The sequence below is a fragment of the Muscardinus avellanarius genome (assembly GCF_963383645.1).
Source record: "Muscardinus avellanarius genome assembly, chromosome: 9".
Taxonomy (NCBI): domain Eukaryota; kingdom Metazoa; phylum Chordata; class Mammalia; order Rodentia; family Gliridae; genus Muscardinus; species Muscardinus avellanarius.
Genome location: NC_137795.1, coordinates 100626093 through 100650653, shown reverse-complemented (window position 1 = coordinate 100650653; position 24561 = coordinate 100626093). Strand labels below are relative to the sequence as shown.

General features: G+C 39.0%; 1 protein-coding gene across 1 annotated transcript in view; it reads right to left on the bottom strand.

Moving 5' to 3' along the window:
* Positions 1 to 24561, bottom strand: part of AGK (acylglycerol kinase) — a gene marked incomplete at both ends in the record, with an annotated part of 67254 nt that overhangs the window by 8162 nt on the left and 34531 nt on the right. Inside the window, 7 exons of the mRNA XM_080702023.1 lie at positions 1185 to 1282; positions 1691 to 1838; positions 6256 to 6313; positions 9197 to 9276; positions 17990 to 18059; positions 22099 to 22193; positions 23499 to 23531. Coding sequence (XP_080558149.1) covers positions 1185 to 1282; positions 1691 to 1838; positions 6256 to 6313; positions 9197 to 9276; positions 17990 to 18059; positions 22099 to 22193; positions 23499 to 23531 — 582 coding nt within the window. The remainder of the gene's footprint in view (positions 1 to 1184; positions 1283 to 1690; positions 1839 to 6255; positions 6314 to 9196; positions 9277 to 17989; positions 18060 to 22098; positions 22194 to 23498; positions 23532 to 24561) is intronic.

Here is a 24561-nt window from a genome sequence, read left to right as displayed (position 1 = left end):
CGGGAGATGGAACCCAGGGGCATTCTACCTCAAGCTACACTGCCAGCCCTAATTTTTATTCTTTATTTTGAAACAGGGTCTCACTTAGTTGCCAAAGGCCTAAGTTGCTGAGGCTGTCTGTGAACCTGGATCCTCCTGTCTCAGCCTCCAAAATACTAGGATTACAAGTGTGCACCACCACGCCAGGCTGACTTTCACCATTATAAACTAGAAAATGGATTCTTTGCTTATGGACTATTTGAAAACAGCGAGAAAACCAGTTTGTCAACCTCCGTTTTATATATATGTGTGTGATATATATATATATATATATATATATATATATATATTGTCTATGGAAGCACTGTCCATAGAATTTTCTGAACTGATGGAAATGTTTTATATTTGTCCTCTCCAATATGATAGCTACTAGACACATATGGCTTTGAAACATCTGAAATGTGTGGGTACTATGACTGAGAAATTGAATTTTTAATTTTAATTCTACTAAATTTAAATAGCCACATGAGGCTAATGACTACATTAGATAATATATATCTATAGGCTGAATCCAATGAAAATCTTATAGATATAAAGTGTGTGTGTGTGTGCGTTCACAATCATGAATGGATATTTGGAAATCTGAATCTACATATTTAATATGTAGTTACAAAAATAATGGTTATTGCTCAAGTCCCACAAATTTTTTTTTATTTTTTATTTTTTGGTAGTACTGGGGTTCCTGGAAGCCCTTCTACCTCCAGGCTACACTCCCAGACCTATTTTATATTTTTTTAAATTTGGAAACAGGGTCTCTTAAGCCAGCACAGCTGGATTCGAACCTGTGCGATCCTCCTGTCTCCGCCTCCCAAGCACGGGGATTACAAGGGTGTGCCACCACACCCAGCAAGTCTCACAATTCTTAATCCGGGGCAAATGAGTGGCTGGCTTTCACTCCTACAGGTTCTGCCCCAGCCCTCTGGAGCCTGAGCATGCCATGCGCAGAGTACTTGCTAAGAGCCCCTGAGCGGCGTACTCAGCTGCTGCCTCTCAGTGCCATTCCTCCTAAAGGCACCACATCCTCTTTTCCCCGATCCATTCCTCTCTATGCCCAGAGTAAAAACAAGAAGACCAAATAGTGTGAAAAAATCTTGTGTCTGTGTCACTTTTCCCGGATACCCAATGCTTTTCTAACAAACACTTACCGTCGGGTCAAGCTGGTCGTTCCGGGTTGTGATGGAGAGCTCAATGGTGGACAGCTGGACGTCCTTCCAGGCCCCGGGGCTCACCTCTTGGGAGAGGCCTGTGAGAATCCATCAGACACAGTCAGCTTCTTTCACTGACATCACCCTCTCCACCCACCAGCTAGCTGCCAGTGGCTCAACTCAGCTTCCCAAGCCCTTCTGCCAGCTCACCTGAGCTTGATTTATTTCAGCCTTATACAGAGGGTTAGAGCCAGGCTCAAATGTGTACTCTATGCCCCAAACACCTCTAACCAGAGCAGCCACTGTAACATAAAAGTCAGTGACAGGAAGAGAGGCACAGAGCTTGCGGAGCCCATTCAGAGGACAGTGTTCGGTGCCTGTTCTGGTGGCGCCCAGAAGGCTGAGGTCCCAGAAAGGCTTCTCCTGCTCTGGCGATTGTGGGGGACATCGTCAGGTCACTCCTAAGCTGAGCAGGGATGGCCAATCTGAGGCACCATGCTGCTCACCATCCTGAGGTTGTGCCCAGAATGAGGCAAGTCTGCGTAATATTCTCCTGTACAGAGAAGGCCGGGGAGGGGTCTCTTCTAGTTCACTGGGAGGTCTCTCTGTGGGTCCCAAGTAGGAAATGGAGGCTTGATGAGTCTGAGGCCACTCCTGTTAAGATGAATAGAAAAACTCTTCTGTCATGCACAGCCAAAGCCTAACTCTGGGAGCTTCTCTATGCAGAGGTTAGCGTTTTACCTAGTCCAGCTAGAGAGCTAATAATCTTTCACTGGAAGAAATTCTCTCTAATTTGCACGGTGGAATCCTCAAACTTGATTTTCCTCTTTCTCTTAAAGCTCTCTTAAAAATCTGGAACTCAGTGACTTCTGCCTCCATTGTTTTCCTCAACATGTAGCAGAGAGGAGACCAATGTGGACTAACCACCACTGTTTGTGATTGTCCAAAACAAAACAAAATAAACAATGCAAATGAGCAAGAAGTCACCTCATAATAAACTTATCTTTAGTATACAGATGGTGACACAAAAACGAGACTGATTAAATCCAGCTGCATCCAGTACCTACTTCACTTCTGGAACCTGCCCCGCAGAAGCCACAATGGCCTGGCTGCCTCCCAATCCAAATCCAGCCCACGGCTGCTCCCTGCCGCTTCAGAGCCCTCCGTTCTCTGCTGTGTCTGGGCACCTACTTCCCACACCCCGGGAACACCCCGCCCTCTTCTTCCCCACAGCCACTAAATCCTTGCTACATCCCGGCTTTTACGCTACCCAGAGCCATTCCATCCTGGACATTAAAACCCGAGATGCAGACTCTACTCACATCCCACAGTCTCCCACTTGATTCTTTTGTGCCAGTATGCCTATCAGAGTGAACTGCTCCCCTGTTCTCAGGTTTCCCTGGGGTGAAGTAAAAAGCTCTTCTGTGCTCCGCGGCTCCCTCGCTCCTTCCCAGTGCAGGCCTGACGTGTGAGCGAGCGCAGCCCTAGCCTGCCCTCCCTGGCCAGGGCTGTGCTGCTGGTGGTGCGTTTGCCTCGTCTTCACTCAGCAAGCTTACTGTGGTGGTCTCTGCCCAGAAGGGGCTGTTTTAGGTGAATAAATTCAGCCTAGAGTATTAGGGAATCAGACTGTGCCCACATTTCTTGGCTGTGTCCCTCATTCCTGGCGGCATTTAGAGAGCTGATGCGTTCATCGCCATCTGCCTACTTCTTGCATGTTTCCATAAATTGGGTGAAATTCAGGAGAGAAAGAGAGGTGTTATATTTTGGCCCCTGATGATCCTAGCCATCCAAGTTTTCAGTGTCATTGAGAATTCCTGTTCCTGATTCTTCCATCTTCCCTCAGTACCAAATTAATAGTTGATTACTTTAAATCACATTAATATTTGAGTACTTTTAATCACACTTTTTATTACTTTTGGCCCTTCTGTGTCTTTATTCCATAACATGAGCCTTAAGGAGCCGTAATTCTGGGTCAATCTTGTCTCTAGGTTTCTGTATCATACATCAGAGCTCAGCATTTTTAAAGGGGGAAAACATACTCCTGAGATAAGCATGTGCGCGAAGGGGCACAGTAGTGTCGCTACGGACTCTCTGGCTCAGGTCCTCAGTGCCACCGGTCATCCTACGCTGCCTTCCTTCATCTTCAGTCTTCCACCACCATCACCTCACTTTCAACAGCCTGCTTGCTTCAGTGGGAATACCAGGTACATCAGTGAAAATGTCCTTCACTCTATTATCCTGTTTTCATCAGACCTCTCCTTGACTTCTGCTCCTGTCTCAGTGAAACAGGCATCGTCCCTTCCCTGTCAGGATAATTCAGTATTCTGTACCCATACCCTTCTTCTTGTTCAGATTTTTGCCAGCTCAGTCATGCTTTCTGTATCCTTTCTCTTCATCTCTTCCTGTTCTTTTCTTTTGCTTCAGGATATTTCTCCAACTAGAAAAACAATATTCCATTGGCCTCTATTTCTCTCCAGCTTTTGCCTTTTCTAACTCCTCTTCGGAGCCAAGTTTCTTGAAGAAGTAGCCTACCCTTGCTGCTGGATCCACTTCTTTACCTCCCAGTTATTCCTTAACTTTCCTCAATCAGTGTCAGCTCCCCTCCATGGAGGTCAAACCTCTGGCAGCTGCCAAATTCAGTGGACACTTTCCTATCATCATTTACACTCTGTGGTTGCTTCGTGAAATCCACACCTTTTTCTTTAAATTCCTCTTCTCTAGGCGTCTATATTGGTTCACACTCCTAGATTTTCTTCTAGCATTTCTCAGTCTTCTTTCTGGCTTTCTGAATGTACACATTCCTCAAAGATACTCCTGTTATCCATCCTCAACAGTAACTTCCCAAATCCCTAGTTTCAATACCCTCACGTACTAGGACATCTAGATATTTCTTCATCCCAGACTCTGCTAAACTCCAGACCTACGTCACAAGTATATCTCCACCTGTCTGTTCCACAGGTATGTTTAAGTCACCACATACCAAACTTGATCTTACTCTAATATTATGAACATTAATGGAAAACTAAATAACCAAATTCTAGTCCCTTAAACCAGATATCTGTTACTCTAGTATTCTTCCAACTTTGGGGGTTTGAACCCCCATGGCTTCTGATCCATCCTCCACTGTCAGGATTCACCATTATCACCTCAGTCTCAACCTCACCATTCAGTCTTCTGTTGTCCTTGCCTCTAGCTCTCCAGTTTCAATCTCCTGTCCATACTACTATCAAATACATTTCCCAAAATGCAGTCTGCTCATGCCCAAGCCTCTGCTTAAGACTCAAAAACTCCCCAATGCCTGAAGTTAAAGGTCAGACGGCACATCCAGCCCACACCTGTCCCGCACCCCCTTTCCTGATGGTTCCGTTTCCACTGTAATGAACAGCCATGGCCCACGCTGTGGCATTACGTGGCCTTCCTTTCACTGGAAACACCTTTTTCTAGTTCTGTTTCTATTTCCAAATTTAGTGTGTCACCTTCGCTGGGAATGCTGCAGACTCTGACCTCAGACAGATTTAGGTGGCGCTCCTCTCTGCGCCAGTCTCATCTTTTCATCTCTCTCTCTCCTGGCACAGGACAAACTGCTGATTTACTTTCACTTCTCTCCATACATGAATACTGAGGCCAGAAAACGGGGCTTGTTTGGCTTCATATCCCCGGCATATATCAATAATTGCCAGTGGAATAAATTGGGGAAACAGCTTAGTCTCTAGTACTTCACCATTTAAATATATCACCTCTCCTTTTTCCTAAATGTATGCACTCACTCTGTACAAATAAAATTATTCCCTTGAGTAACAACATTTTATTAGTCCAGTTTCCCTTAGGTATAGAAAAGCCTTGCCTTCCCACATTCTTTTTTTTTTTTTTTTTTTTTTTTTAAGTGTGTCTGTGGTACTGGGGATTGAACCAGGGGTATTCTATCTCTGAGCTATACCCCCCAGCCCTAGTTTTTATTCTTTATTTTGAAACAAGGTCTCACTAAGTTGCAGGGAGCCTCACTAAGTAGCTGAGGCTGGTCACAAACCTGTGATCCTCCTGTCTGCCTCCCAAGTACTGGGATTACAAGCATGCACCACCACTCCCAGCTACATTTATTTTTAAAATCATGTAAATGTATTTATAGTATGTTAGCAATTTTAGTTTTTTACATTTAATTTTTTAATCCAACTGGAGTTCTTTCAAGATTAAGGGAGCTATGTTTTCCAAATGTTTTGCAATGGACATAATATTACTTTTATAATTAGAAGAACACTTGATAAATCTGAATATTAACATCAGAACCAAGTTTTTCACTACCAATTTCAGATTAGCCAGCCAAATTCTGACTATACGACTTTGATTTGAATAAAAGCTGACCTTAGTATGTAGTCCACAGTTAAGAATAACTTTTATATTACAATAATCATTAATATAAATTGTTCAACTTTTCTCTGTGCCAAGATTTTTACTGTTTGGTTTTGGTTTATGGTGCTGGAGATCTAGCCTCAGTGCTCTACTGCAGAGCCACACTCCCAGCCCTCAACATTCTTAAATGTATAGTATAAAGCAGAACTTTCTGATGTATAGCTGTACAGTCCAATAAAGTAACCACTTCCCATTTTTGGTTAGTAGTCTGAAATCTATGGATATTATACACAAGCCTGAACAACATATCCTAACAGAAATCTTCAATTCATTGCCAGGTTTTAATATAGACATGTATACAAATAATCAAGATAAACGTCATTCTGTTCAAGGCTTGTCTAGCAAGAGTGAGTGAATAGCAAAGGAGAGTGAATTAATAGAATGGGTTTGTCACAGGGGGAATGAGGACACATGATCAGTGGCTGCTTATCAAAATGCATATGCTAGCCAAGTGTGGTGGTGCATGCTTGTAATCCCAGCATTCAGGAGGCCAAGACCAGAGGATCATGGTTCGTGGACAGCCACAGCTATTTATAGTGAGGCCCTTTGCAACTTAGTGAGACCCTGTTTCAAAATAAAGAATTAAAAAAGCCCTCAAATACACACATCACAGAGAAACAACAAAATACCATAGTGCAGGTTCTACATCATAAATTGCATTTACCTGAAGAGTGCTGAAAAAGTGGGCTGCTTTGTTTTTTAGAGGCCCAAGATACCAGTACCTGAAAAAGACCAAGAGAAAAATATGATGAGACTATTAAAGAGCTACCAATGTTACAGATGCCATTCATGACAGACAATACATTAGAATTACACCTCTATTGTGATTGGCTGCTCTAAAGCCTTGGGGATTATGGCTTAACAAAAAGTATATTATACTACATTGTTAATTTTCATTTCAATGCCATGTTCAATAGTATGTAATTAGGCAGTAGAAAGATTCTTGCAATTGGCAGGAGTTGTACAACCAGAGTTATGAGTCCCTAAATTCACAGGATCATTAGAACATGGACTTTCAAGCATAGAATACAGCTGCGTGAACAGTCAAAAGAGCCACGATGAGATGATACAGATGCTGAGTGATCCGATGTGTTACAATATAGGACTTGATCTTGTGTGTTTTAATTGCACACACAATTAAAACTTGGAAACTAACACAATTTCACATTACTCATGTTATGCAGCTTTAAAATGGCAAATGTTAAATTAGAGTGAAGAGGACCTACTGGATATCACTAGATATGTAAAACTTAAGAGAGGAAGATGCCTAGTTGAAATTAGAAAGTGGCAAAAAGTGGACCCCTCACTTGGAACTTCTCTATAACCAACCACCTCATCTCAATGGCTCCCTGTTGATTGAGATCAGTATGCATTCACTTAGTGCTCCTACTGTGTACTTAGAAGAAGAAATATAGAGTAGGAAATGAACAGAAGAAATTTAGATTACAAAATTCCTACTTTGAGGAACTTACAATTAGAGAAAACAAGGCCCTCCCCAAAATAATGAAAAATAATAATAAATGAGTATATATACATATATATACACACATAAACATATATATAATAGTACAATATATGGGGAGTTAAGAAGGAACAAAACATCATTAAGGGCCTAAAATCACTGAAGGAGCCATATTTGTAAAATAAATAGTACAAATAAGTGTATGGAGATTAGAAAGTAGCCATGCATGATTTGGAATTAGTTATATGAAAGAGAAAAAAAAATCATTCTAGACAAGAAAAAAGATAAGGAAAACAGAATGACAGCCAGAGGAAGAGGGAGAAGCTTATAAACGAAGATGTATAATTAGATAATTATGGGTGGTGACACAGTAAGTTGGCCTGGAATGCCAGAATAAGGAGGATAGCTATACCCCAATGGGCAATGCAGAACCATTCTAATCTAAGTTATTATCGGAGTTAATACTGCGATGCCACTAATGAGGGCCTTGGTCACCTCATTCTTTACATGTGTCCTTTCCCCCAGCTTGCTGTTTAGGTTTTTTCTTTCCCTAGTTAGCCAAGTAGAAAAATATCCTGAGTCAGGCATTTTATTTCTAAATTGTAAGCAGTTCCCTCAATCCCTACCAATAGGAAAATTTAATACTGTGTTGTAGTCTTCCTATGGCCAGCTAGGGAATGGTTTCTTGCATTCCTTGTTTCTTCTTTCACACAGAAAGCAATTCAGTGGCCAGTCCTGGCCAAGGTATTATATAACAACTAAATTTCAAAATTCACTGTTCAGAGACCAATCAAAATATGGTACAAGTATGTGAGATATTCCTAAGTGGGCTGATCTGTGTTTCTGCCTAATTGTCAACCAGCGTATTTTGGAAAGCAATTTGTTCCCACCAGACTGTGTGAGGGAAGGCTAAGCACTTCCTCTTGGTGAGCTATGGGAATATGAGATTACAGATCAAACTTAAGGTGATTTGTGAAATCAACATAATCATGGCGTACTTGCAAAGAAAAAGATGTGAAAGATTTAAGACTACAGTGTGTAATATAATGCAGTGATATGTCTCTTTTGACATCCCACTGTCTAGAATTTCATTAGCAGGAATAACAACATGAAATGAGAAAGCTCTGAAAAAGTGTGGCAGGCTGGCCTATGAAGTGCAAGAAGGGCTTCTCAATGTGAGAGCTGTGTGAGATCAATCACAATCCAGTTAAACGATGCTAAAACTGTAAGTGCTGGCTTCTAGGAAAAGGAAAGGAAAACATCATGACCCACCAGGAAGGAAGGAACCTCAGAGTCCTCTTGAGGGCTACCTCAGGAAGCCCTTGCCACCACTACCTTGCGACACACCCTCTTCCAAGCCAAGCGTTTCATTTCATACAATGGATTCTCCAAAAATAAGTCTATTCCTATGACAGCTGTCACTGGCCTCTAATGGGCCCCTCTATATCATCTCACAACATAGCCAGGTTCCCACGTTCCTTCTCTATGAGGGGAAGCCTGTGGTCTCTCAATCTGCAAGGACTTCACAAAAACACCTCTCAGGAAAGTCTGCCAGCCTGGACTGTAAGAACTCCACGAGAGCCAGGCATGGTGGCCCACGCTTATAATCCCAGCACTTGGGAGGCTGAAACAGGAGGATCACAGGCTCAAGTCAGCCTCACCAAACTCAATGGGACCCTCAGCAACATAGCAATACTCTGTTTCCAAATAAAAAATAAAATAGGGCTGGGGGTATAGCACAGAAGTAGACTGCCTCTGGTTTCAATCCCCAGTACTGAAATTAAAAAAAAAAAAAAAAAAAGAGCTCCATGAGGCTCCAGTGCCTTCTGCTTGGTATCCAGCTACACGTGCTGTTGGGTGACAGGCAATCCAATTTTCCTTTAATTCTAGTTTGGGCCTATACTACACACAGTATATCTAAAATTAGAGATGCACCCTTCTCTTAGCTGCCAACAAGTTACAGTGAAGGAAACTGGAACAATCCCCAAACCTTCCGCCTGATTGTTCCTCCTCATCATTCATACCCAGTTCAACCTCCAAGCCCACCGGATTTATACGCAGGCCATAGTATATTTAAACCTCAAAGGCAGGAACAGAATACAAATTTTAAAAAAATCATCACACATATATAATAATCCTTTACTTGCTAACTTTGACGCCAGCATCTCGGAAGGATCCCCATCGAAGGCCAGTCATTGCAAACACAGGTTGTTCCTTTTCACCCTGGAATGTAAATACATTTGATTTAGATTTGTGAATATAATAAATCTCAACTCTCTACATATAAGTGCCTAGCAAATTTTATGGTCTACTTTGATCAAAACAAAATTCTAAAAATTATTTTCAAACATTAAAGAAATTAACTCTATGAGCATAGGGTAAGAATACTCGAACAATCTATCCTGTAAAGTTGAAATTTTTATATATTAGGTCTCAGGACTCTTCTGGCAAGGAAACATATATCATACTGCAGACTGAAAATTTAAAAACTACACTGGTTCTTGGACTGATCACTAGTCAGGACCGTGAGAATTTCTTCTTCTTATATACTCATCTCAGGCAAAGACAATTTAAACTTTTCTTCCCTTTAGAGGGCAAAGAGCTCTTAAGTAAGATCAGAATCTCGGTACTCTAGACTGTCATCTAAACATGTAAAATATCTGTTATAAGTCAAAATAGAATATCTGTTATAAGTCAAATAGAACGTGATTCAGAAGCTGGGCATGGTGGCACACGCTTGTAATCCCAGTATTTAGAAGGCTGAGATAGGAGGATCACAGGTTCACAGTAAGCATCAGCTACTTAGTGAGGCCCTCCACAACTTAGTGAGACTCTGTTTCAAAATAAAGAATAAAAAATGGAGATGGGATGTAGCTTGGAAGTAGAATGCCCCTGGGTTCAATCCCCGGTACCTCAAAAAAGTGATTCAGATTTAGCCCAATGTTTTATGGCCAAATACTGTATTGTGCAAGTTCTTAATAAGCCAGTGTGTTAAGCAATACACAGAAAAGATTACACATCAGAGTCAATATCCCTAAGAGCTTAATACTCCATAATGAACCTTCCTTAAAGTATTTAAGTTAAACAAACACTCATATCAAGTTTCTGAATAAGATTTTTTTTTAAATTTTTATTGGTGCATTATATTCATACATCCTATTGGGGTAAAAAACTTGTGTGTACATACATGTACACATCACCTATTTAACCCCTACTCAATTCCCACCCCATTCCTCCTTCCCTTGCTTGGCTTAGTGGTTGACTTCAATATGTTTAAGTACATTGCGTGATTTAGAGAATTTCCTTCTTCCCCCCTTGCATCCCCTCACTTAGGTTGTCTTGTTTGCTCCTCTATAGGATTTCCTTTTTCATATAGAGTTCCTCCTATGACCCATTTCTCCTTAGCTTTCACATATTAAGGAAAGCATCTGATTTATATTTTGTGACTGACTAATCTCACTTAGCATAATGTCCTCCAGTTCCATCCATTTCCCTGAAAATGATGTAATTTAGTTCTTTTAAATGGCTGAGTAAAATTCCACTGTGTACATATCCCACAGTTTTGTAATTCATTCATCTGTTGATGGACATCTTGGCTGGTTCCATAGTTTGGCTATGGTGAATTGTGTAGGTATGAACATAGATACACATGCATTAGTTTGGTAGTTTGGTTTCCTTTCTTTTAGGTAGATATCCAGAAGTGGTATTGCTGGATCAAATGGTAGATTTGTTCCCATTCTTCTGAGGATTCTCCATACTGTTTTCCAAAGTGGTTGCACCAATTTGCAATCCCACCAACAATGATTTAGAGTTCCCACTTCTCCACATTCTCGCCAGCATTTGTAGTTGTTTGTGTTTTGAATGATTGCCATTCTAGTTGGAGTTAGGTGAAATCTCAGGGTAGTTTTGATTTGCATCTCTCTGACTGCCAAATATGTTGAGCATTTCTTCATGCATTTATTGTCCATCTAAATTTCTTCTTTCGTGAAGTGTCTATTGGCTCCCTTGCCCATTTTTTGATTGGATGATTTGGTTTTTTTTAGTGTTGAGTTTGAGTTCTCTTTATATTCTAGATATTAGTCCTCTATCGGAGGGGTAGGTAGAAAAATCTTCTCCCATTCTGTTGACTCTCGGTTGAGGTTCTTGACAGTTTCCTTTGCTGAACAGAAGCTCTTCAGTTTCATGCAATCCCATGTATTGACTCGCCTTTTAATTTGTTGTGCCTTTTAGGTCTTGTTGATAAAGTGTTTATCTGTGCCTATGTGTTGCAGTGTTAGACCTATGCCCTCTTCAAGGAGCTTCCAGCTCTCTGGTCGAATTTCAAAGTCTTTGATCCATCTTGAATTTTCTCTTGTGCAGGGTGAGAAAGTGGGATTAATTTCCAATTTTCTATATATGGTTAACCAGTTTTGCCAACACCATTTGTTGAAGAGGCTATCTTTTTTCCAGTGTATGTTTTTGGCCCCTTTGTCAAACATCAATTGGCTGAAAGTGTGTGGACTTGTTTCTGGGTCTTCTATTCTGCTCCATTGGTCTACGTATCTGTTTTTGTGCCAGTACCATGCTGTTTTTATTACAATGGCTTTGTAGTATAAAGTCAGGTATTGTAATTCCTCCTGCATGGTTTTTGTTGCTGAGAACTACTTTGGCTATTCTGGGCTTTTGGTTATTCCAAATAAATTTAAGGACTGATTTTTCTATGTCTGTGAGGAATGATCTTGGTAGTTTAATGGGTATTGCATTGAATTCGTAGATCACTTTTGGGAGGATGGCTATTTTAATATTTATTCTGGCAATACATGAACATGGAAGATCTTTCCATCTTCTAAGATCTTCTTTATTTTTTCAATGTTTTATAATTTTCTTTGTAGAGATCTTTTACCTCCTTGGTTAAGTTTATTCCTAAGTATTTTATTTTTTTGTGGGAGATCCTGAGTGAAAGTGTTTTCTGAATTTCTTTTTCAGTGGATTTATGGTTGGTGTACAGGAAAGCTTCTAATTTTTTAAGATTGATTTTGTATCCAGATACTTTGCTGAATTTGTTGATCAGTTCTATAAGTCTTTTGGTTGAGTTTGTTGGGTTTTCTTTTTTTTTTTTTTTTTTTTTTTGGTGGTACTGGGGTTCCTGGAAGCCCTTCTACCTCTGGGCTACACTCCCAGACCTATTTTTATATTTTTATTTAGAAACAGGGTCTCCTAAGCCAGCGCGCGCGGCTGGCTTCGAACCTGCACGATCCTCCTGTCTCCGCCTCCCAAGCGCGGGGATTACAAGCGTGCGCCACCACGCCCGGCTAGTTGGGTTTTCTAAATATAGTATCATGTCATCTGCAAATAGTGAAAGTTTGAGTTCTTCTTTTCCTATTTGTACTCCTTTGATTTCCTTTTCTTGCCTTATTGCTCTGGCTAGAGTCTCTAGTACTATATTGAGAAATGGTGATAATGGACATCCCTGTCTCATTCCTGTTTTTTGGGGGAATTCTTGAAGTTTTTCCCCATTTAATATAATGTTGGCGGTGGGCTTATTGTAGATTGCATTTATCATGTTGAGATATGTTCCTTCTATTCCAATTCTCTGCAGTGTTTTTTATCATAAATGGATGTTGGATTTCATCAAATGCTTTTTCAGCATCTATTAAAATGATCATGTGATTTTTGTCTTTGATTCTGATTATATGATGAATTACATGGATTGATTTTTGTATGTTGAACCAGCCTTGCATCCCTGGATGAACCCTATCTGGTCATGGTATATGATTTTCTTTATGTGGTTTTGAATGCATGTTGCTGAAAAAACTGCTGAATTACACCCGAATGATCCACAGCTGCTCACTTAAGCTCCTTGTTTACCTTTCTTCTCTGGAGCCTAGTGGGTTTTTGAGTGCGCTGATCTGGAGCTGTTGCGGGCGTAGTGAACTCGCTGCCACTGCTGACGATATGGCGCTGCTGCCGCACCCTTGGCTATAAGGGTGGCATATTTCTTTTCTGGTTTTGACCTCTGTTATAAGTCCCTTTCTTCTCTGGAGCCTGGTGCTGCAAGGCAAGATGGCGCTGGTGTGGCTCCGCCACCACAATGAGGGCTGGTTTCTTTTCTGGTCTCTGGTTGTTCTTCTAGCCTTCTTTTTCTCTGTCCCTTGTATTTACAGTTTTTATTTCTCTGCTGATGGTGTTTTCTGACTATGAAAAGCACTGATTTTGTGGCAATAGAGATCAACTGTTAGCAGGACTCGTAAATGCTGCTTTTCTCAGTTGCCATCTTCCTGGAAGATCAGATTTCTTTTTCTATAGCTGAGAATTACAGCTAATCCCTAAGAGCTTAAAACTAAGAGATATCCCACATTTAGATATTCTAAGGAAGGCCACCAAATGCTGGACATAGCTCTAGAGTTGCTGAAAGGCAGCAGAACTAGCTCAGTTTACTGGGAGCCACCATCCCACCATGACCACCAGAAACAGATTATAACATAGGGGAGGAATCCTCAGCAGCTCAAGTTCTGGCCCGGAGAAAGCACACTGCATCTTCTCCTCAGGGGAGAGGGCTCCCCCACTTCACTCCACTATCACTCCACCAAAACCTAGCACGGGATTCCTCAGAGAATCACACAGAAGCAAAAGAGCCTGAAAGAGAGACCCTGGCATTGTAACCCTTTGTGGTGTGTCCGCTGAGGTGGTAGGCAGACCAGCTTTTCTGTTCTCTGTACCAACTAACCCAAAGAGAAAAGGAAGGAGAGGGAAAGGTGGCACACCACAGTGGTGATGCTCAGGCCTCTCACTGACTGGCACAGCCAGGACATGCTCGTGTCCAAGGTGCTAAGTGGATACTGTGAAAGACGGCAGGGCTGAGTCATCTAGACAGTACTTCATCTAAGCGGCTGGCTCAAGGGCCACAGCACCCCAACAGTGAAAGATTCGGAGGTAACAAGCCTGGGAACTGAGGGAGATGAAAGAGATAGAACTGGAACAGATCTCCAACATCAGAAAATGATGTCATGGGTGCATCCCCCCGAATTCACACGTCCACCCTCAAGAGAGCTAGGACTGGGGTATCAGCAACCAAGAGAGACCTATAATCCTACCTGTTAAGTAAAATGATTTGCCTCTAATCCTTCTACATATCAATAGTAGAGGAACTAGAAACATTAGAAAGGGGGAAGAATAGAATGGACATACAGAAAGACATTGGGGGGATGATTGCCGATTCATGTGAGGAGGTGAGAAGATCCCATGGATTCATGACCTTTGAACAGAGACCTGAAGTACAAGAGCAGTCCAGACAAGGCCAGAGGTGACAGGAACCAGACCACATTTGGGCTTTGGCTTTCTTTCACAGGTGGGAAGCTGCTGAGGGGCTTTGAGCAGTGAAATACTGTGTCCTGACTTGTGACTGCGTTCTGGCTACTGAAAATAGAATAGGGGAAGCAAGGACAGAAGGAAAGACAGTGGCCAGAGGTATCTGCAATAATGCAGAAAAAAGATGAAGATGCCAGGGTCAGGGGGGCAATAAACGCAGCAGGAAGAAACGCTGGATTCTGGGTACGCATTGGAGATGGAGCCAGCAAGATTTCTGGCCTGCATAGCTGCCTCTGGACATTTTTGGATATACTAATGATGGTTTTGTCACAGCATAAGCAACCACTGGAATTCTACATTATTTCTTAGGAATATTACATGCTGATAACTAAAGATTTATCAAGTAAAAGTAACTCAGAACAATTGTTTTGAAGTGAGAATCCTCACAATACCTAATGATATGAGGCAAGCCACTTAACTCCTAAACCCTGGTTTTGACCCAGGAAAATTAGGGTGTCTTTTGCTTGACACTCAAACTTCTCCACATGATCTCCTATGAATGGAAAAGGTTTATCACCAACTGTGTCCTCACCTCCTAGCACACTAAGTTGCAGAAGCCAATAAATAAAATTAATTTCTAAGTAAAATTTACATAACAAGTCAGTAAAAATTACTATTGCTAATCATAAAAATAAGGGATAAAATAACCTATAAAGCATATCCATGAATCAAAACATCTCTTTTCTTACTCTAATTCTACAACAGTCACCTCTCAAGTATCCTGAAAAGAGGTATATTTTCATTTATTCACCTCATATTTATTGAACCACTCACTTTGAGTCAAGCCTTCTGCCAGGGGCTAAGGAGCTCAAAGTATAGCAAGGGGCATCCAGACACGGATACAGTCAATATCAATATACAGTTGGAAGTTCAATAATAGTGCCTTGGGGTTTGAAGTTTGACATCATGACACAGTATGCCATTAAGATGTATGACTACAATGCACCAATAAAAAATTAAAAAACATATGAAGAAACAAATATAAAATATCTACCCTGAATGCAGCTGGTGCATATTAAGGCCAAATCTGAGTAAAGAGTACACAAGCTCACTATTTTTAGGATAATTTTTCTTCAGAGATCTGTCTTCTTGGGAATTTGCCCATTTTGCCAAGAAAAGAAAAAAGTATTTAGAGGAAGTAGTTACATAACTATTATCCAAGTGATATCAGTTTCTTAGGAATTAAATTATTCTTAAAGAGGGAATCCTGACCACTCTTAGAAATGGCTACTGAACCCCATCCTCCCAATTTTTATTTTGGAAAACGTCAACCAAATATCCCCTAATGTTCATGACATATATTAACAAACATATCAAAGTCAATCACTAAGCCAAACATGAGAAAGAAGAAGGGGGAGGGAATGGGGTGGGAAATGGGGAAGAGACAAATGAGTGACGTGTGTATGTATGTCTCTACCATCTTGTGCCCTATTAAGATGTATGACTACAATGCACCAATAAAAAAAGTTAAATAGTAAAATGAACACCATTAATATTTCACTTAAATCCACCACTGCCTGTATCTCTCCTACCCTTATCTCTGTGTTTACAGTGTTCTGTAGTGTAGTTAAATTTGTAAGTATGTTGCAGTCTTCACCAAATATTTCAGCAAGCATTTCCTAAGTACAAGAATATGCATAGGCAAAACACTAAAATTACTCTCAAGTCTCCAATGACAATTAGTATCAAGCATATAGTTGATGTTAAATATCTCTAATTGTCCCAATAATCGAAACAACAGTAAATAGGCAACCATCATGATTGCAATTGGTTTTCATTTTCCTAATCCAAGATCATGTGCAGGATTTTTTCAGTTTCCCTTAATCTTGAATGGATTTTATAACTCATTTTTTGAAAAGGCCAGTATGGCTGGGCATGGTGGCACATGCTTATAATCCCCATGCTTGGGAGGCTGAGACAGGAAGATTGCACAGGTTCGAAACCAGCCTCGGCTACTTAGTGAGTCTCTCAGCAACTTAATGAGACCCTATTTCCAAATTAAAAAAAAAAAAGGTCAGTCCAAATATTCCTTAGAATATCTTACAATTTGGATTTGTCTGATTGTTTTCTCAGATTAGATTCAGATTAGCTATCATTTGGGGCAGGAAACTACATAGGTGATGTTGTATTCTTTTCAATATATCCCATTATGAGGCAGATACGTGAGTCTGCTTCATTATTGGTGATACTAAGTTTGACTGCTTGGATAAAGTACCATATGCTAGGTTTCCCCACTCTAAAAGTATTTTTTTTTTAATAGTTAAGTAAAGAAGGTCCATTTGTTTCCCAACAAAATTTATTCAATAGTTTCAGTATTGATTCGTGATCTCAACCTGAAATAGGTTATCCAAATGGTGACAGAAATAGTAATGTTCTTATTCTAACATTCCTTCTACAAGATGGTGATTCTTCTGTAATATCCCTGGAGACTCAGGGATTCATTTTTATTTAAGGTATTCTAATCCGTCGGCATTATTATTTTTTGATAATCAAACTTTCCCCACATCACTGAGTCAGACACCATTAGGTTGGTTCTTATGTCTTTCTGTGATGTCTCTAGCAGGTATTTTTGTTTGTTTTAGTATTTCCCTTGCCTTGTTTTAAAAATCATCCCATGATAGAGTCCTCATTGTTTTTATTAGGAAACTGTATTTGGAAACCCAAATCTGGATGCCAGGTATGCTCTTTGCCATGGGGTGTCATTGCTACTAAGCCCTTAGAGTGGGCACAGATAGAAAATGTATTTCTAAAACAACTCATGACTTCTTCTACAAAGCAGTAAGAAAACATTAGACAACTCAATAAAAAATGGGAAGTTTTGTTCCCACTTTAAGTGTAGGAAGCTACAAGAAAACATCATTCACACTCTGAAAATGACAGAGATAATCTATAAAATTTCAGCTTTTCTTAAGCTAGTCTAAGAGCTGAGATTGCAAGACAACTAAATAACCTGAACTCCAAAGAAAAAGAAGCTGCTCCAAAGGAGAGTCAGACATGAGAAAGGTTTCCCATGTTCCAAAGCATGTGGGAAAGGGGTGACCACTGACAAAGGAAGCTGAAATCAGTTGCTGGCCCATGTATTATGAGCTCTTTTAATCCTCAAAACAACCATATGATGCAGATGAATTACTTGTGGCCTAAAGGTAAATAGTAGAGGAACTAAAAATAGATATATTAGGAAGAGGTCCAAGATAAGGTCTAAAAATGATACATCAAAAAGCAGCCTCCTACACCTAATATCTCTGAATTAACCACTTAAAAATGGGTGAGATAGTAAAATTTATTACTTTTTTTCATGCACAGTGCTGGAGATCGAACCCAGGAACTCCTGTGTGTTAAGCAAACACTCTTACCACTGAACTGCACCCTCAGCACCTGCTGCAATTTCTTTAAAAAGTAGGATCCTATGTCTGTTAATTGGTGAGAAAGAATAGAATTAGCATACAAAAGTTTTCTCTGAAGATTAATACTTGGGAGGAAAGAGGAACAATTGTATACATTATAACCTCAGTTGAACCACTACATTTTCTTTAACATGGATACATCTAGTGCTTTGATAAATTTTCAAAACCTACAGGAAAGATTTTACCTTGATTTGCAAGACATCAAGTGGAACTGTCTCTCCTTTTACAATGGCCAGGGTGGCATCTGTAATATGTCTAAAGGGAACGAAAAGGAAATCATGCTGTGACAAACAAGCAACACCTGCCCTGACAGACACTCCTGCCCAGAGCACTAGTAGGTAGGTCCGAGAACAGCCTCTAGAACAGTCCACGAAAGCAAAATAAAAAAGCATAAAAAATAACTCATGTATTTATATTTCCATGTTGTAACTGATTTAAATATGGCAGAAGGGTCCAATACATACTCAACAGAAAGCTTTGGTAAGTTTATACAAGCCATCTATCACTTATGCAACATTTATTGAGTCTCTCCATTTAGCCTTATATGTATCTTAGGAAAATATGTTGCCTAAATAAATAATAACATAACATCTTTTATTCGTTCTAAGAAATTTAGGCATATCAAAAAAACACTGTTTCTCTTCCTCTCATAGCCAGAAGGGTAACCAAGGACTAGATTTGCTAGTTATCTTAGCAAAATATAACCAAGGACCCAAGATATATTTTTCCCTATTTTCTAGGATACACTTCATTTTAATTGCTGACTCTTTTGTTCAAAGACACATTAGCTATTCTTATCTATATTCTGACAGTCTTTTGAAAAGTCCATAGGTAAAAATGTACTCATCAGAAGGTATGTACTCCTGACATCCATTTAGAGCATGTGAAACTGCGCCAGGCTTAGATCACTTCTAGTTTGTACTTGAACTAGATCCAAAGTTAGACACTTACAGTGTCTAAACAATAACGTATTTGCTCTCCAAGTGGAGAGAAAAAGTAGACCCACACCAAGTTGTCCCTTACTCTGCCAGTAGGCCCCTTCTGTAATCTATCTGCAGTTTCTCTGCACAGTGAGTATTCTTACCCTTTGGAATTGGCTGAAATATCACTGTCTTAGAGAGCCACCTCAGCTAGCCTGGAGGTAGGTTCTTCTCCATAATTCTATCACTGACTGTTGATGTCCCTTCATAGATCACAATTTATAATATATTGTGTATTTCTTTTCCATCTGCCTTCACCTTGAGACTGAAAGTTCCACAGGGTTAGTAATAATTTACATCCATTTATTTACCAATGTAAAACCTACAGCTAGCAAAGCACATGCCACGTAACAGGCTCTCCATATTCTCTGGATGAATTAGCTTACTCTGTAGAACTTTAAGCGTATAAAAAAAGTACAGAGAATAGTACCGTGAACTCTTGTACATTCCTCATCCCACCTAGATAATTATCAAGTCATGACCAATCTTATTTCCTTACTGTCCCCTACCCATCCCTACCGCTATCACTTAAAGCAAATATTAGAGATCTTAATACTTCATCCATAAACAGTTCATTACAAATATCCAAAAGGCAAAGATATTTTTAAAAACATGAAAATATCATCCCGAAAATATTTTGAAATTCCCTTAACTTGTATTTAGCCAATATATATTAAAATTTCCTCTATTAACATAACATATCCATATGTTTTTGTTCAAATCATGATCCAAATGAGATGTATAAATTGCAATTGTCTTGTATGTTTCAAGTCTCTTTTCTCCTTTTCATTTTCCTACGTCTTAAAGATATGGGCTGTTTGTCTTACTGAGTTCCTAAGGGATTGGTATTAACATACATCTTTACTGCTCGTATTTTCTGAAAATCTGTATCTTAAATAAAAAAATATGTATCAGACTCAGTAGTTGAGTTTTGGGCAAAAATGCTCCTTATGCTGTGATATGTATTTCCACCAGGAGGTAAAAAATATCTGGTTGTCTCTCTTTTTGTGGTGGTGGTGGTGATGGTATGAGAGGTTAATATTTTTTAAAAACTAAATATATTCCAGTTTTATTTTCTAAGAAAAATTTTTACTGTAATGTTCAAAGAAGATATTTACAATTAGAACGAGTATATGTTACAGGATTGGTACAAGTATTTAAGTCTAATTGTCAATTACATTCTCAACATAAACTAATAAACATGTACTCTGTCTTATCAAACAAAATTTTAATGATTGCAACTCAAAATTCTTTTCATTTTTTTCCCCAAATTGTTTGGTAAAAAACAAGTAAAATGCAACCTCAAATTTATCATTCTCTCCAGGCATGGTGGCACACACCTATAATCCTATTACTTGGAGGCTGAGACAGGAGAATTGAAGGTTTGAAGTCAACATCAGCAACTTAGTGAGATTCTGAGTAATTCATTGAGACCCTGCTTCCAAACATAAAAAGGGCTAGGGGTGTATCTTGGAGGTAGAATGCCCTGGGGTTCAATCCCCAGTATCATCACACAAACACACACACACAAAAATACATATATAGAGAGAGATACATAGATAAAATATCTCACTCTCCAGCAATAACTGAAAGTTCTAATTAAAGCAGCACTGTAGCAAAGAACAACATTTTTAGGATTATTTACCTGAAACATTCCAAATTCTGAGAAAAAGGGTTTTTTGTTTTTTTTCCTTCTAGTAATTATGGTACAAAAATATGTTGACAGCAGGGCAAAATGCAAAACTATGTTCTTTTTAAATAGCCTTAGGCAACTGCCAGGTAAAGAGGTCTACAAAATTCTAAACCCAAGGCAGAGTTATTTGATTACTTAAGAGCCCTGGGGCATGCTTATAAATTAAGTTTTCTAAATCCTTAAATTATAAATAGAAGCAGCAATAGCAGTAGTTTAACAGTAGGGGGAAATCAGTTCCCCCAGGATGGGATGAAGAGTTGCCATACTTCAGGAAGTTGGCTTTGGGATGGGTGAGGGGTCTCCAAGGAAAGTGACCTGCCTCTGGTCGCTCACACGTGCCTTTGCAGATGTGTGCTAGAGCATCCACATAAGCACAGCTGGCAAAAGAGGAGGACAAGTGCTCTAATATAGCCAAGACCAGAGCCAGAGAGGATTTACCTCAGACAGGTGACAATGCTTGAGTAAAGCATCTGTCCTCATCTACTGCCCCTCAAAAGTTCTAAGCTGGGAAAACACAATACATGGCCAGTTGAAATGGGCTATTGTTTGCTAGGCCTCAGGATGGCTGGTGAATAGCTGAACGACCCCATGATAATTAAAGTTCAAATGAGGATCTGATATACATCTATGTGCACACCTTCTGCTTCATATAGGACCAAGGCTTTTAAAATATATAGAATTATTAAAATTTATAACAGGTGACTCCTAACATTACAACAGCAAAAATAAAACCTATAAAACTAACTTTATAAAAGAATCCCAAAGCAGAAAAAAAACCTTAGCCAAAACTGAAAATCACCTGAGTATTATTACTCATTTTAGGTTGTAAATATAAAAGTCACAAGAAAATTTTACCTCATTCAACAAATATTTACTTACTGATTTCCTCCCAAAGTGTCATAAAGTTTACATTAAAGATTCTGTAACTCTTAGGTCTTCCTGCCAATCATTTTGCTAAATATTATATTATTAATCACTGTGAAAGCCAGGCCTCGAATTCAAGGTCCCTATCTTCTCAAAAGACTAGGGGTTTTTTGTTCACATGATACTTTCATGGAAAAAGGGTGCAACAATGATAATTTGACTCCTGAAGACACTCACAGACTCACAGAAATTTAATTTATATTCCAGGGCGGTCCTGCTTCCCCCTCTGCTTTATCCATACTGCCTCCATTGCAGGCAGTCCCAAAAGGATGTGGCTGTACATGGTTGTTTTGCTATTTACATCAACAAGATAATGAAACCACAGCTACCAGTTGAGTCTTCACAAGGAACCTGATGTTTGTCATACTGTACATGACAAACAAATGATCAGTGCAATATGCCTTACTGAGAGGGTCTTACAGTATAGAAGCACAACACCATTTGAATCAGTGATGCCATCTTCATAACCGACAGGGCATTAAAATATTCCTTTCCATACCTGACCTAGCAGAGTCCCACAGCCCCACTGGGAAATTTCCCAATAAACTGAAAGGTTGAACCTTGATCTAGGTCTTCTCTCAATTATTTGAAGTTTCAGGCTATCAAAACTTAAAAAAAAGTTATATCATATATGTGTTTTTTTTCATTCCCAGGCTCGCTCACCCACAACTGCTAATATTCCACATTGACAACCTACTGGACTTTGTTTCCACTTTCGGCAAAGAGGGTAGGACTCAAACTACTGGTCTGTCCCAGTGGGATAAATCCAATGGGAATCTTACTGAAGGTAGCCTGGAGGAAAAAAAAAAAAGAAAGAAAAAAGTTGTATTGTTATGGTTAGAAGATGGGTCTTAACTGGAGACACAGATATGTCTGTCCGCTATGACAAAGCAACTGGCCTATCTCTGCCTCCCCATCACCATTCCCATATCTATGGACCAGTAATGAAATATTACTAAGTGAGCAGTTGCTAAAACAAAGCAAGCATGAAAAGGAGAACAATTTAGAATTTGAAAGAAATATCTGAGTACTCAATAACAACAACTGTTTGAAAGTAGGTTAAGATAATGAGGGTGGTGTAGGTACAGAATCAACACACAATGTGCCAGCAGCTATATTATGTTATCATACTATATGAAAACATTGCAGATGAAATTTAAGTATAAATGTCTACCATTTGTACAGTGACCAATGCTAGGTGAAAGTGCTTTACAAATTATCTCAAGTACAAATGAGGCAAAAAGATTAAGTTCCAGTAGCGGCAGGCAACAGTGTAGTGGGATTTAATTAAATGCCACACAAATACAATACACACTATGAGGTTCCTGAAGATTATTTTGAACATAAACAACTATTATCAAAGAGGCTGAAAGAGATCTTTTTTTATTTCAGTTGTGAAATATTTTAAACTATTATAGAAAAGTACATTTATATTAGAAGCACCCATGAGCCTATGACCCAGATTTAACAAATGCTAACATTTTCTGTTTTGGTTCAGATGTGTTGGTAAATAAGATGGTAGAGATACAATTGAAGAGATACAAAAGCTATTTTTGTCTCCCTCTTCCTGGAGGAACCATTATTCTAAGTTTGGTGTGATTGCTTTCCAGTCACATTATTATTCTCTTTCTACATATTTAGACCTATTAACAATATATAGAATTGTTTTCTGAACTTAAAAACTTTGTAGAAATGCATAACATACTTTGGCAACCTTTTTATACAATATTTTTGAGACTTAAACATGTAGACATGTAGATATCTATAGGTCTAATTCATTGATTTAATTGCTATCTGGCTCCCACTAAATGAACATATCATAATTTATGAAGGAATTCTTTGAAGAAAATGTTCCATAGAAAATTTTTATATTTTAAACAAACTATTTGCAAAACCTATCGGACACCCTGGATTATCAATGCAGAAATGTCCACCATGGATTATGAACATGTCCCGTAATAGAACCAGCAGTTCTATTTTTCTAAAACCCAATCACAACTTATGGCCGCTTTAAAATATATCATGTAGAGAAAAGTAAAAGAAAAAAGAACAGTAAAGTAAAAGCTAAAATACAATGACTCTTTCTTAAAAGCTCACCTCATCTGTTCTTCGAAGAAGTCCAGTAACAACCTAAAAATATTAAAAAAATAAAAATTATCATAGCATGCATTTTCTTTATCATAAAATAATTGGATTCTGTTTTCAAGGACCACGTACTTATTCCTGGTTTTATTCCTGAAAACGATGTTAAATGATGTATAGGATCTTAAAACATACAGTACTTAAAAATATGACAAAAGCTAAATTAGAGTTTCTTCTTGACCTAGGGTCAAAATAACAAAGATAATTATAAAACTTAACATTATATTAGTAAAAATTGTTTAAGTTCTATAGAATATAACTTTACTAATGCTTATATGTTTTAAATTTTACATAAATGTAATATATGCATCAATTATACAAAAGAGCCTTATTTACTACACATACAGGAAAAAATACTTTGGTACCTTCAAAGAAACTTGTCCCTAGAAAATGTTTCATATTGAGGAATATAAAAATAAGGGTGATTATATTCATGTAAAACTATGAAAAATATAAGAAAAAATAACTTATATTTTGAACATGCTGGATAACCAATATTAATCACTTGTTTAAATTTTGGAATACTTCTCATGAATCCTTTTTGTAATCAATGCCTACATTAATATGACTGATTATACCAAATACACAATTTGTTGTGTTTCCTTAAAAACATATGTAAAGTAAAGGTTGACACAAATCTCCTCCCTTGATCTCCTACCTCACTGGATTTCAGAATTAAATGGGGCTGTCAAGAGGTCTACTTCATTCTTTGTAGGCATGCTATCAGTATTCTTCACACTTCATTAAAAAGCCATAAAAACAATTACAAGATCATTAGCACAGTCTTTTTCAAAGACACGTGCTAAGGTTTACATAAGTGCCAAGTCAGACATAGGACAAAACCTTCTCTACTATTGGCTTCTGATCTCTGCACCCTGATGATACTACCAGACAGATGAAAGGCAATCAGAAATGAGGCCTGGGTGTGGAGGAGTGTCCAGGACGGAGTGCTGGAGCTCTGGCCACAGCCCCCACAGGAGCTCTTTAAGGGTCTCCAGCGAGTAAGGACACACTGGTC